The following is an 11,507-nucleotide window of genomic DNA, read 5'->3' as shown; positions in this document are numbered from 1 at the left end:
ATGCTAAAGCAGCCAAAGTCACTGCTTTCCCTGCTGTGAATGCATTGGACAAATCAAATGTATGGCTGTCATAAAATCAAGATATTTAGCTTATTGTCATGGTTTCCTGAGGAGATGCATCAGAGCTGGGGTCTGATCCACCTGCTCCAGCACAGGGTCCTCTGTGGGATGCAGCATGGAGGTCATGAGAGACAGTGGTCACTGTGGTCACTGTAATGTCCCATTGCCCCTTGAGCCCAAGCATAAGGTCAGGCATAGAATAAAATAGAATAGTTCAGTTGGAAGGGACCTAAAAAGATGATTGGGCCCAACAGCCCGATCTCTTCACAATTAACTAAACACTGAAACATACTGTTATGGGCATTATCCAAATGCTTCTTGTCATAGTTTTGGCTGGGAGATATATATATCCATTATATGTACTATTTTTCCATAGACTCTTGTACAGAGCTCTATTTTGCATTTTTGATGAAAATAGTGCTGATTCCTTACTGGTGTTTAAGCTGCTGCTGAGCTTATCCTTTCATCCACCAAACTGGTATTCTAATCATACAAGGAGATCAAGTTAGTGAAGTAGGACTTGCACTTGATGAACCTATGCCTGCTATGACTGACAAAGGAAATCTTCTTCAACAGCAGCCAAAACAATCTTCTCCATTACTTTTCCAAGGACTGAGGTTAGACAGACAGGTCTGTAGTTTCCCAGATCTTCCCTCATGCCACATTCCCACTTTGCCTTTAGTGGACTGTTGAGATAAATCCATTTATAACATCTGCTGATTCCTCTGGAACTCTGGAGTGAATCTCACCAAGCTCCCCGGTCTTATGAACATAAGGACCCTCACAATTTCAGTGGCCACAAAAAGAAAATCACTGCTCCCTTAACCATGGTCCTGAAACTCACAGACCATCACTTGCATTTTATATCCAAGATCTCATTAATACCATAAATAGAGAAAAAAAAAAAAGTATCCTTCAGAACAAGTGAATTAGGCCAAGGTTCTAAGACGTAGTATGACAGAATGGCATATGGGATCAAAATCAGAGAGGCAAGGGTGCAAAATGAGATAGGTAGAGCAAAGGGTACAGCAGGTAACAACATTCTGTTGCAAAACCATATTTACAAGATGGGAACGAGTAGGGAAATAGTTTATTAGGAAAGCAGAAAGGACGGGAAGATAGTGAAAGCGTGTGCAAACTGTAGTGAAGTGTTGACTTATTTCCACTTCCATTTTTGCTGAAATTCTTCTTATTATGACACAGCTAAAATAATGAAAGAGATGTTAGACAGGTTGAAATATAGAATGCACACTTAGGAGAGACAGGTATTTTGATGTGAATTTAAAATCGCAATCCTTTCCAAAATCACCATTAAATATTTGGGGAAATAGCAGTGGTCATCCTTAACAGTGCTTGTGAGATGGGGAGGTGCCAGGTTCTGGTTGGTTTGCCCTAGTGTATGTGCTTATGAATGAATGAATGAATGAATGAATGAATGAATGAATGAATGAATGAATGAGAAATAAAGAGAAAACATGACCAAGAGAGGACAAAAGAAAGGGAAAGAGGGAGAGAAGGAAGGATGGAACTGTAGATAATTTTAGAAGATTCAGTCTAAATTCAATTCCAGGAAAATATTGAGCAGAAAGCTAGTGCTTCTGTTTGTAGTCACCCAAAAGGCAACATGCTACAAGTCATCAGCAAACATCAGTTTGTTGAATTTAACTATCGAGCAAGCAATCAACTCTACAAATACAAAGCAGGAATTACTGGTCAAACTCTCACAGGCAGAGAGAAGCTAAGGATCAGTATCAAAGCACAACTGAATCAATAAAATGTGGGGATTGTGAAAAAAACAAACTTCACCTGAAACTTCTGTAACAAGAAGTCTCATTTATGTGTAAAATGTGTGACCCTCATCTTCTCAGCAGCCCTGAGACCTCTCCTGCACGTCAGTGACTGGATGTAAGCATCAGCCTTCAAGTAAGGTGTTTGCCAGCTGTTGTCCAGCAGTGGGCCTGCTTGAGACCAACCATTATGGAGGCAGAGCCCAGCTGCACTGAACTGGTTGTGACGATACATAGAGTTGCTATGAAATGCAATATGAACATGAATGATGTGTTGTAAACAGCCTCTGGGTTGCACACTCTAAGCAGAAGAGTACATCCCAGTCGAACTAATTCTTCAGCTTTTCCATCTAATGCACACTCTGGGTGAAATACATCTGCAGCAGTATTTTCTTCCTGAACAGACATTTCCTGTGCAGATGTCTGAAGCCATAAAAGGAATTCAGCCAGCTCTAAGGGGTGATAGATGATGTCTGCTGAGCATGCATGGTGTCTAAATGCATTTTCCAGGCACAAAAATTTGGCACGAGGAAGATCCCACACATGACAGTAGCATCAGCATATCCCTCCAGCATCGTGTCTCTACCTGGCCATGGGTGGTCCATCCACATAGGGGACCTGGGAGCGGAACCTATGAGGTTGAGAGAGGATCCTTATGATTTTCAGCATGGGCAAGGATGGAGTCCTCCAACCAAAGGGAGAGGAATAACTGCACACATCAGTACAGCGTAGCAGATGATCTGCTGGAAAGGAGCTCTGCAGAGAAGGACCTGGGCATCCAGGAGGCCCAGCAGTGTGCCCTTGTGGCCAAGAAGGCCAATGGTATTTTGGGGTGCATTAAATAGAGCATGACCAGCAGGGTGAGAGAAGTGATCCTCCCCCTCTATTCTGCCCTGGGGAAGCCCCATTCAGAATGCTGTGCCTGGTTCTGGGCTCCTCAGTTCAAGGCAAACTGGGAACTACTGCAGAGAATCCAGCAAAGAGCCACAACAGTGATCATGACCTGGGGCATCTCCCCTAAGGGGAAAGGCTGAGTGCTCTGTTCAACATAAAGAAGAGAAGACTAAGAGGGAATCTTATCAACATTTGTTAACATCCAAAGGGAGTGAAGTGGATGGGGCAAGACTCTTTTGTTCATATTCAGATACATGACAAGGACAATGGGTATAAACTGGATCCCAGAAATTTCCATCTGAATATGAGGAAAAGTTTCTTTACTTTGAGGTCACAGTGCACAGGAACAAGTTCCCCAGATATGTGGAGTCTGGATTGTGGAGTCTGGAGATATGTCTGGAGATATTCAAAACGCACCTCAATGCTTCCATAGAATCACAGTATAATTTGAGCTAAAAGAGACCCTTTAAGGTCATCTCGTCCAACTCCCCTGCAATGAACAGGGACATCTACAGCTCAGTCAGGTTGCTCAGAGCCTGGTCCAGCCTGATCTTGATTGTCTTCAGGGATGGGGCATCCACCACTTCCCTGGGCAATCTGCTCCAGTGCCTCACCGCCCTAATTGTATCCAATCTGAATCTCCTCTCTTTTAGTTTGAAACCATTTCTCCCTGTCCTGTCAAAGCACATCCTGCTGAACTGTCTGTCCCCTCTTGTGCAACCTACTTTTGGGAACCCACACTAGCAGGGAGGTTGGACAAGATGGTCTCCAGAAGTCCCTTCCAATCTCTATGACTGTGGAACCTGCTACTTGCCTCCCTGGCATTCCCAAGACCACAAGAATGAACTGAACACTGAACACAAGGAAACGGTACCACAGAATTCCATGAAATTTCCTTACTTCTGGGACAAATATGAGAGAAAAAGTGGGAGAAAAGAAAAAACTCTTCTTAAAAGCTGCTGCTTTTTCCACCAGAAAATGGTTCTTTTGTTTCTGAATTAGTAGCAAGACATGAAATTCACTTTCCCAGCTCTGCCTTGGCACTGGAAGGTAACTCAGAATTCCATGTTTGCTTCCATCCCTGCCATTGATGATCCAGAATGAGCTGAGCTGAGCTGAGAGGATTGTTTGCTCATCAGATTCCCAAAACCGTCCAATTTCACAATCCTACAGCCTACGTGAGGCTAATGGCACAAGATTCCTGGCAGAGGTTTGGCTTCGCCTAGTTGCTGAGTCAGCAGGAATGGAGGGAGTTTTTGGGATGGAGGGGAGGAGCCAGGGCTGTGGGGAATTCTCAAATACCCCGTTACTTGGGTACATGTCCTGCTTCCTTCCTGTAGTGTTCACTGTGATCAACATGGGGTTCATCCTCCTGCCATGTCTTTGGGGTAAGTGGAGTTCTTTTCTCTTTGATTTTATCTTGGCATACCTTTGCCAGTTGTTCTCCTCTGCCATTATTGCTTTTTTTTTTTTTTTTTTTTTTTTTTTTCTATTACACAAAGCAAATGTGACATTGCAAGGAAGCGAAATGCAGTTGGTGGTGTCTGCAGTGAGCTGAATCCTCCTTCTCTAGGTTAGATGCCTGCAATTAGCCATCCATATCTGACAGCTCAGTGTGGATGCTCAGATCCCCTCTCTCGGAACATCCATAGCTGGACAGTTGGGTGCTGCTCCTATTCGACACCCCAAGTACCTCATTCAGAACCTGAGTCCCAACCCTTATAAGAAAACTGCATATGGCTGGGTTCCCTGCCCTTTTTATGTAGATTCACAGCATCTGTAGGTTTCCACATGTCAGGGATGGGAGCAGAACTGGAAATCTTAAAAATATCTGAAAGAAAGTGGAAAAATGGACTATAATGCTAATGCCACTTGTGGTGTCAGCAATGCTGCCCTTCCCTCAGGCTTTTAATCATTGCTTGGGACCTTTCCAGCCTGCCACATTTAGGAGCAGAAACTGCTGTTTGCACTGAGCTCTTCTTTGCTGCTGACCTTCCACAATGCGCACAAAGTTCCCTTCTCCTGACTTCCCAGGACAAATAGATCTTGGCAAGCTCTGCTCTCCCTTCCACGGTTTGCTTCAGCATCTATCCAACCCCCAGATGAAGCAGTAGTCACTTTGAACAGGTTTCCATTTCAAAGACACTTCTTTGCTTGACCCTATGATTGTTAGTGTCCATGTTGCATTTCACCCACCCTAGGATGGGGATGAGGGGGATATGTGTCATTTCACTGGTTATTGCAGAAGCCTAGATAATTTAGCTGCCTGGAAAACTACTCACTCTCATTGGACAATGGACTATGGATCAGTAGAATCTCAATTGCTCTTTTATATAATTTCCTCATTATTTGCCCAAATACTTAATTTTTTCCCAGTGCTCACATATTCACTTATATACACATACATTCACGTTTTCTTTCTTTATCTGATTTCTCAATCACAAAAGTCACATGCACTGAGACAGGAAAAACATTTGGGGGCAGGATTTGGGTGGCTGAGAACAATGTTGATCTCTATTGCTCTCAGAAGCTCATCTATTGCCTTGTCTCTTGCTTTCCTGAATCTCCATGCTTTGTGAACCAATTAGACTCACACTAACATCCTGCATTTCTTTTATTTCAGCTTCCCTTGCAGGAGTCCTGCTGGCAGGTCAGTATTTGTATCAGTCAGAGGAATTGTGAGTGAGCATTCAGTTCTGTCATAAAATGTCACACAGAATGATGCTATGCATAATCAAGAGATTCAAGCTTCATACTCAGAAACAAAGAGAATTTGGTCCAAATCCTTTTACTGTCGACAATAATTTTGTCTCTGTTAAGCACATTCTCCTGATCAGCCAATTGAGAGGACCTGACTCTACCTCCTCCTTATGAGGTGCAGATCTCTGGGTGAAAGGAACAGTAAAGAGTGAAATCACTGGTAAAGCATTGACTACTTGAGCAAAGTTAAAACAGAAGTTTTAATATCCTCAATATTGAAGTCTGATCTCAATCATATGAATATTCTCTCAACTCCTCCATGAACGAGGAAGAAGGTGTTTCAGGTTTCAGACACCCATTCATGTCGGTCCAAGTTATTCCCTCCCAGACCCATGCAAAGGGATGATAGTATCTAGAGATACTCTTTATCTAGAGATAGAAATCGTGGCAGACATGATTTGAGGATCAGCAACTGGGGGGCAAGTCTTGATAGGCATTGAGTTACCTCCTGGGTTCAGTTTTCTTTACTATGAGAGTGGTGAGATGCTGAAGCAGGATACCCAGAGAGGTTATGAATGCACCGTCCATCCCTGGAGGTGTTCAAGGCCAGGTTGGATGGGGTCCTGGGCAGCCTGGTCTGGTATTAAATGTGGAGGCTGGTGGCCTTGCATGTGGAAGGGAGGCTGGAGATTCGTGATCCTTAAGGTCCCTTCCAACCCAGGCCATTCTGTGATTCTGTGATTCTATAACAGGACCAACACCAAGTAATCGAGCAGATCCTTACCAGTTCTAGACACTGACCATATTCAGATCAGTAATAGCTGTGTACCTGCAAACTCTGCCTCTAATTGAGGAAATTCAACCCTTCCCTTTGGGAAAGGGTGAAAAATTCTCAATTCTCTCTTCCTTGTTAGCAGCCCAGTGCCTTGTATCAGCATCTAGCCTTAGCCCTGGGGAAGCTCACCCAATAAAAGAACACTGGGGGAGTTTTGGGGTGGCTCCATTTCTCCCATTACAGATGAAAATGAACCCTGTGATTTGTTTTTTAAGATGGACTTCTGGTCATATAAACATGTGTAGCATTTGGCCATTCTCAAATCAAAACCATGTTTCAATCAAACTAAGATTTTACATGCTAGGCTTGGCAATAAACATCTTGGTTTGGAATTAAATAAAGGCTGTATGGGAAGGAAGAGCCTTCTTTCTCATTCCCCACTTTCATCCTGGGACATCTTTTCTCTCCAGATGTAGACAACAGCACACTTGATGTTCGCCTGGTGGATGGTCCAAACAGATGCTCTGGAAGAGTCGAGGTGCTTCACAATGATGTCTGGGGGACTGTTTGTGATGAAGGTTGGGATTTACGGGAAGCCAAGGTGGTGTGCAGGCAGCTGGGCTGTGGGACAGCATTATCATCCCCAAAGAAGTCAAAATATGGAGAAGGGAAGGGCCAGATCTGGCTGAGTGATTTGGACTGCAAAGGTACAGAAGGGTCCCTCTCCAACTGCAAGTCGAAGGCATGGGGAGAGAACGCCTGCAACCATGTGGAAGATGCCAGTGTGGAGTGCGCAGGTAACCTCCAGAACTCTTCTACTTTGTGTCTCTTCTGTCTTAAAAAAGCTATGGGGCAACTTCTGAGCCATCCAATTAGGAGGTTAGGGATTCAGAGTGACTTTGTTGAGCTCTAGCATCCTATCGCCTTGAGCCAGAGAAGCTGTATCACATGCCCTACAGAGCTGGGATTGGAGACATTTGGTCTTCTCCCTTTTCTGACAACCTCCAGCCTGGTTTTATTTCTCCACAAACCTTTCTTCTTAGCCAGAAGGTAGGAGGGGAGCCTTTGTCAAGTTAGGAATGAGCAGAGAGTTTTGGTACACTGTGGGAGATTCTGCTTTCTCCAGGTGGTCAGGGGCACAGAGACTTCTCCAAAACTTCTCCCTGGCTTGTTTTGTTGCTTTTTTGTTTGATTGTTGTGTTTGTTTGTTTTTGTTGTTGTTTGTTTATTCATTTACCTATTTATTCCATTTTTAGAAACAGAAATACCTGAGCCAGGGCCACTTCGTCTGGTGGGAGGCCCAAACCGATGTGCTGGAAGAGTTGAGGTTCTTCACGAAGAGCAGTGGGGCAGCGTGTGCCATGATGAATGGGATATCAATGATGCTCAAGTTGTGTGCAAGCAACTGGGTTGTGGGGATGCAGTACTGGCCCCAATTGCAGCAAAGTTTGGGCGAGGAACTGACACCATCTGGCTGGATGATGTGAACTGCACAGGGTTGGAAGCATCTCTCTCTGAATGCCAGGCAAGGCCATGGGGGGACCACAATTGTTACCATGGGGAAGATGCCAGTGCAATTTGTTCAGGTAATCTTTGCATTCTCCTTTTGCTAGCAATGCATTGAGATGTCCTTCATATGAATGTGGCTACAATCTTGGACAGAAACAAGGGCTTACTACAAAGTAGCCTTACTACTATTCCCCGACTGCTGGTTCTGTTGGTTTGGGATCCTTGCACCATAGAAGAAGGTTTAAATTTGGTAGGCCGTCTCCTCACTGTGGTGCTCTGTCATTTTTCTCCAGCTCAAGCTAGAGGTTAAGGTCCATAAGCATGGGAGGGAGATGATATGCAGCAGGGGCATAAACATGCATGTGCATAACCTTCTGTCTTCCTGAGCATGCCCTCTCTGGATTTGCCCACAGATTCAGGGATCACCATCTCCACTTCAGTTCGCCTGGTGGGAGGCCCAAACCGCTGCTCTGGGAGAGTTGAGGTGCTTCACAACAATGTCTGGGGGACCGTGTGTGATGACAACTGGGATTTACGGGAGGCCAAAGTGGTGTGCAAACAGCTGGGCTGTGGGACAGCCCTATCAGCCCTGCCAGAGTCAAAATATGGAGAAGGAAAAGGCCAAATCTGGCTGACTGATGTGAACTGCACAGGGACAGAAGGATCTCTCACTGAGTGTGAAGCAAAGCCATGGGGAGAGAATGTCTGTAATCATGTGGAAGATGCCAGTGTGGAGTGCTCAGGTAACCATCTCTGACTCCAACACTGCATGTGCTGAACAGTGGGATAGGCAGATCCCACCACACATCAGCTTGAAACAGGGTTCATCCCGAGCCCCTCTAGAAAGGGCATTGCAGATCTGTGTATATCTGCTGGTGGAAATAGGGACATGGCTGATGAACTTATCCCATCACTGACAGCCAGCCTTGTGATGCAATGGTGACACATGGACGTGGCATTAAATCTTCTCCTACCTGAGGCCATTGTGGTCTCTTGTCCCACCTCTGTCCTGAAGGCTCAATAGTCTCCTTGAGTTAGTAGAGCCTGCAGCCATTCATAAATACCAGAAAAACCTCCTTCTGCCCTTTCTCCACAGTGTTTTTCTGGGTTTTCTGCTATTTTATTCCCACACCAGAAAAGCCCAGGTACTCTTAGAAGGAATCCCTTGGCATTTCTCTATTGTGTTCAAACGCCTCTGCATGCTGTCCACAGGCAGTGAGGGATGCTCCCTTAACCTTTATTTTCTCGGCATTTCTGCAGAGACAGATATTTCTGAGATTGGACCAGTTCGGCTTGTGGATGGCCCAAACAAATGTGCTGGAAGAGTTGAGGTTTTACATGAGAATCGTTGGGGTAGTGTGTGTGATGACTTCTGGGACATGAAGGATGCCAAGGTGGTTTGCAAGCAGGTGGGCTGTGGGTCGCCGCTGTCAGCCTTGGGAGGTGCTCGCTATGGCCGAGGGCCAGATGTCATCTGGCTGGATGATGTGAATTGCGAAGGGACAGAAGAAAGCATCTCTGACTGTAAGGCAAGGCCGTGGGGTGAACACGACTGCTATCACGGAGAGGACGCTTCTGTTTTCTGCACAGGTAGTTATCCAACCCTCTGACACCTGAACTGATGTGAGGACAGAGACAAATAGTTCTGGCAGAGCCAAAACAGGCTGGAGTGCGGAGGACAAAAGGAGAATCCCGAGGGAATCCTGGGAAGGCTCTCCTTTTCAGAATTGTGCTTTTAGAGTACAGCAGGGAGCCATAAGGAATAGGAAACATCTGACTAAGATGGATATAGTGGACCAGCTGGCAACAGCAGAGCACAAAGACAACCTGACTATGGGATGGGTCACAGAATCACAGACCACTGTTAACGTAGGTTCCCTATATCAAGTTGCACAGGAAAACAGTCAGGTAGGTTTTGAATATCTCAGAGTCAGAGGAGACTCCAGAACTGGACACAGTGCTCCAGATGTGGCCTCCCCAGAGCAGAGAAGAGGACACTCATCTCCCTCTGCCTGCTGGCCACACTCTTTCTAATGCACCCCAGGATACCATTGGCCTTCTTGGCTGCAAGGGCACACTGCTGGTTCATGGCCAACCTTTTGGCCATCAGGACAACCAGGTCCTTCTCCATGGAGCTCCTTTCCAGCAGGCCATCCCCTAATCCGTATTGTTATTCTTCACCCCACCTCCTAGAGTTCAGGACTCCACACTTGTCCTTATCAATGCTCGTAATATTCCTTTCTATCCAATACTTCAGCTTTTCCAGGTGTCACTGAATGGCAGCACAGTCACCTGGTACGTCAGCCACTTCTCCCAGCAAGGGAAGGCAGAACAGTTTCTGGGATAGGAGGCAATGACAAGCATCTCTGGAAAGTAGGAGAAAGACAGCTGGAACTTTGTTTGGGGAGAGAGACCTCCCTGTATCATCCATATTCAAGAAATATTTAAGTTGAATGCTCCGAAGCCTCTGTGACCCTAACTCCTCACTTCTAATGCTTTTTCTCTTAGGAGAGAATCTTGGACAGGCCCTACATGGGTGAAAGAAGGAGCCCTTGATGGTCTTCAGCTAGTTGCTGGGCTTTAGGTGTTTCTCAGACCCACGCTGTGCTGTCAGAACCACATGGTGCCCTGGATCAAGCAGTGTGTTGTGCACTGGGCTGAGAATCTGCTCTTCATGCAGCCACATTCTGGCTCCCATGGGAACTTGTCCAAAGCTCTAGGGTCCAGTTTCTTTGCCAATATCCACACGTATATGGATATAATCTAAACTGTAGATCTTCTTGTAGAACAATGTCCGTATCACTTTTGCCTGCAATTCTGGTGCAGAATTCCTGAGAAGAGATTTCACTTACCTTGTCCCTTTTCTTTGCAGTTAACAAGAATCTGGAGGAGACAGAAACATCGTGAGCGCCACACTGTCCCCATCGGACTGTGCTCATCTTGCCACATGAGGTGGGCCAGCAAAGTTCAGCTGAGAAGAATGGCAAAGATATTATAGAAACTTTCATCTGCCACAATGGAACTCAGGGAATGACAAAACCATTCCCTCACCCTTTGAATGATCAGCGAGCTCAGTTGTAACTACATTGATGGAAAAGACGGCATTCCCACAAAAAGCAAATATCACAAAGTTTCAATAAACTTCTCCTAAATCTGATGACCTCACTTATTGCTTATGGACCTCAGGTGACTGAGCACATATCTGGCAAGAATATTTCTCCAATATCATGAATACCAAGGTCGTGGAAGTATCTATGCTGAGAAACATTTCCTTCCAATGAGATTCAGTCTTGTAAGAAGGCCATCCATAAAATCATTGGGAAGGGTATTACACAGTGCAAGCTTAGTTTATAGGTTTGTTTGCCCTTCCTTATAGAGAATCAACTGCACCCTTATGGAAAAATTCACCCCTTATCCTCTCTCATTCTTTGCACAGACTGAAGCTGGCCCTTCACAGGTGGACAATTTCCCATTTTGGGGATGTCCAGTCAAGCCTTGATGCCTAACACAAGTTATTATTATCTTTTTTGTGTAATTTGATGCAATATGCTTTGTGCCCATTAGCAGAGAATTAATGTTTTATCCTAGAAAAACAAAGAGCTAGGGTCTTCATCTCAGTATTTACAGCCAGTGCCTCCAAGTCAAATCAAGCTGTTTTTATGGGCAGATGACATTACAGCCTGTACTGGTTTTATCCTGGACAGAGTTCCTATTCTTCATAGTAGCTGTATGGTGATGTGGACTTAGGATGAGAATAATGTTGGTCAACCAGCAGTGTTTTA

The 11,507-nt window shown here is 45.1% G+C and overlaps 1 protein-coding gene across 1 annotated transcript; it reads left to right on the top strand.

Moving 5' to 3' along the window:
* The first annotated feature begins 4,003 nt into the window (after positions 1 to 4,003).
* LOC116239050 (scavenger receptor cysteine-rich domain-containing group B protein-like) lies at positions 4,004 to 10,882 on the top strand. Its single transcript, XM_031609059.2, has 7 exons — positions 4,004 to 4,129; positions 5,365 to 5,391; positions 6,687 to 7,013; positions 7,473 to 7,802; positions 8,139 to 8,468; positions 8,986 to 9,315; positions 10,598 to 10,882. The coding sequence occupies exons 1-7, from the start codon at positions 4,060 to 4,062 to the stop codon at positions 10,630 to 10,632; spliced, it is 1,449 nt and encodes a 482-aa protein (XP_031464919.2). The 5' UTR covers positions 4,004 to 4,059; the 3' UTR covers positions 10,633 to 10,882.
* Positions 10,883 to 11,507: the final 625 nt, after the last annotated feature.

This window comes from Phasianus colchicus, chromosome 31 (assembly GCF_987193195.1).
Source record: "Phasianus colchicus chromosome 31, bPhaCol1.hap1.1, whole genome shotgun sequence".
Classification (NCBI taxonomy): Eukaryota; Metazoa; Chordata; class Aves; order Galliformes; family Phasianidae; genus Phasianus; species Phasianus colchicus.
This window is presented reverse-complemented; position numbering and strand designations above follow the sequence as displayed.